The 1303-nt window shown below is 52.3% G+C and overlaps 1 protein-coding gene across 2 annotated transcripts in view; it reads right to left on the bottom strand.

The window, feature by feature from the left end:
* Nucleotides 1–493: 493 nt before the first annotated feature.
* Acer1 (alkaline ceramidase 1) overlaps nt 494–1303 on the bottom strand; it is an 18843-nt gene continuing 18033 nt past the window's right edge. For both annotated transcript variants that reach the window (XM_087909239.1, XM_048427410.3), the window contains one exon: nt 494–1303. This exon is cut by the window's right edge and continues 117 nt beyond it. In XM_087909239.1, coding sequence (XP_087765365.1) covers nt 1252–1303 — 52 coding nt within the window. In that variant the 3' untranslated portion in view covers nt 494–1251.

The raw sequence follows: 1303 nt of genomic DNA, 5'->3' as shown, positions 1-1303 counted from the left end.
CAGGTGGGTGGATAGATGGGTGGCTGGGTGGCTGGATGGATAGGTGGGCAGATGGTTGGTTGGGTGGGTGGGTAGGTGGATGGATGAGTGGATGGATGAATGGGTGGGTGGGTAGATAGGGGGATGGATGGGTGGGTATGTGGGTGGATGGATGGGTGGGTGGGTGGGTGGGAGGATGGATGGATGGATGAATGGATGGATGGGTGGATGGGTGAATGGGTGGGTGGGTGGGTGATTTGATGTATGGGTGAGTGGGTGGATGGATGGGTGGGTGGGTGGATGGATGGGTGGGTGGGTGGATGGATGGGTGAGTGGGTGGATGGATGGGTGGGTGGGTGGATGGATGGGTGGGTGGGTGGATGAGTGGGTAGGTAGTCAGTGGGCGAATGGATGGGTTGTTGAATGGATGAATGGTGAATAGGTGATAAGTGTGAGAATGGATATTTCCAAGGTTATACTTCACACACATGAGCTAATTTTAATCAAGAGAAACCCCAGGAGGAAGAAAATTTTATTTAGAAACAGTGTTTGAACATCTGTACTAGGAAAGGCCACACCCTCATGACTATGCAGGCTGAATACTGTGGAGCAGAAAGTCAGATGTAGGCATGTCTATTTCCGTACTGTTAGTCACCGTGGAAACCACCTGTGCTCAGTAGCCTTCCTTCTAAGTGCCTAGAATGGCCACCATGCTCCCCTCTCACATCCCGCTCCGTGATGTCACTCAGGTTGGCCCTCTGTTCTCTCCCATGGTTCTTGTGTGCCTCCATGGCCTGGGTGTGAATGGTTCAAAGAGTACATATCTCTGCACCTAGCGGTGGAGCCTAGAATGTTTTCTGGATACTCCCCACCTTCCCAGAACACGGTCATGCCCACATTGAATCTATAACACTCATAAATAGTTCCAGATGTGTGAGATGCCAGAGAACAAGCGTCGTGCTTCAAGCAGGTGCTGTATCAACCACTTACCCTACCCACCCATCACCGCATCAATGGCTGTGGAGAAGCTGCGGTTCCAAAGGCTGAAAGAGGACACAGGCCAGTCATGCAGCACACCAGGCAGTCCCTGCCCCTCAGTCACCAAATTAGTGCTCTGAGCCACAAGAAAGTCCATCTTGTGGCCACAGCAGGACAAGGAGTGTGAATGAGGGAAAGGAGAAGTGACAAGCGTCCTAACTGAAGTCCTGGTCCTCTATCCTCAGAGCGCAGACATCTGAGTGGCTGGTCGGAGAGTGGAGAATCCACCAAGGCTCAGCAGTTTTTGTCGTTGTCCTGGATCTCCACATAGGGCAGCCCAATGAAC

Source organism: Myodes glareolus, chromosome 8, assembly GCF_982192425.1.
Source record: "Myodes glareolus chromosome 8, mMyoGla1.1, whole genome shotgun sequence".
In the NCBI taxonomy this organism is placed as follows: Eukaryota; Metazoa; Chordata; class Mammalia; order Rodentia; family Cricetidae; genus Myodes; species Myodes glareolus.
This window is presented reverse-complemented; position numbering and strand designations above follow the sequence as displayed.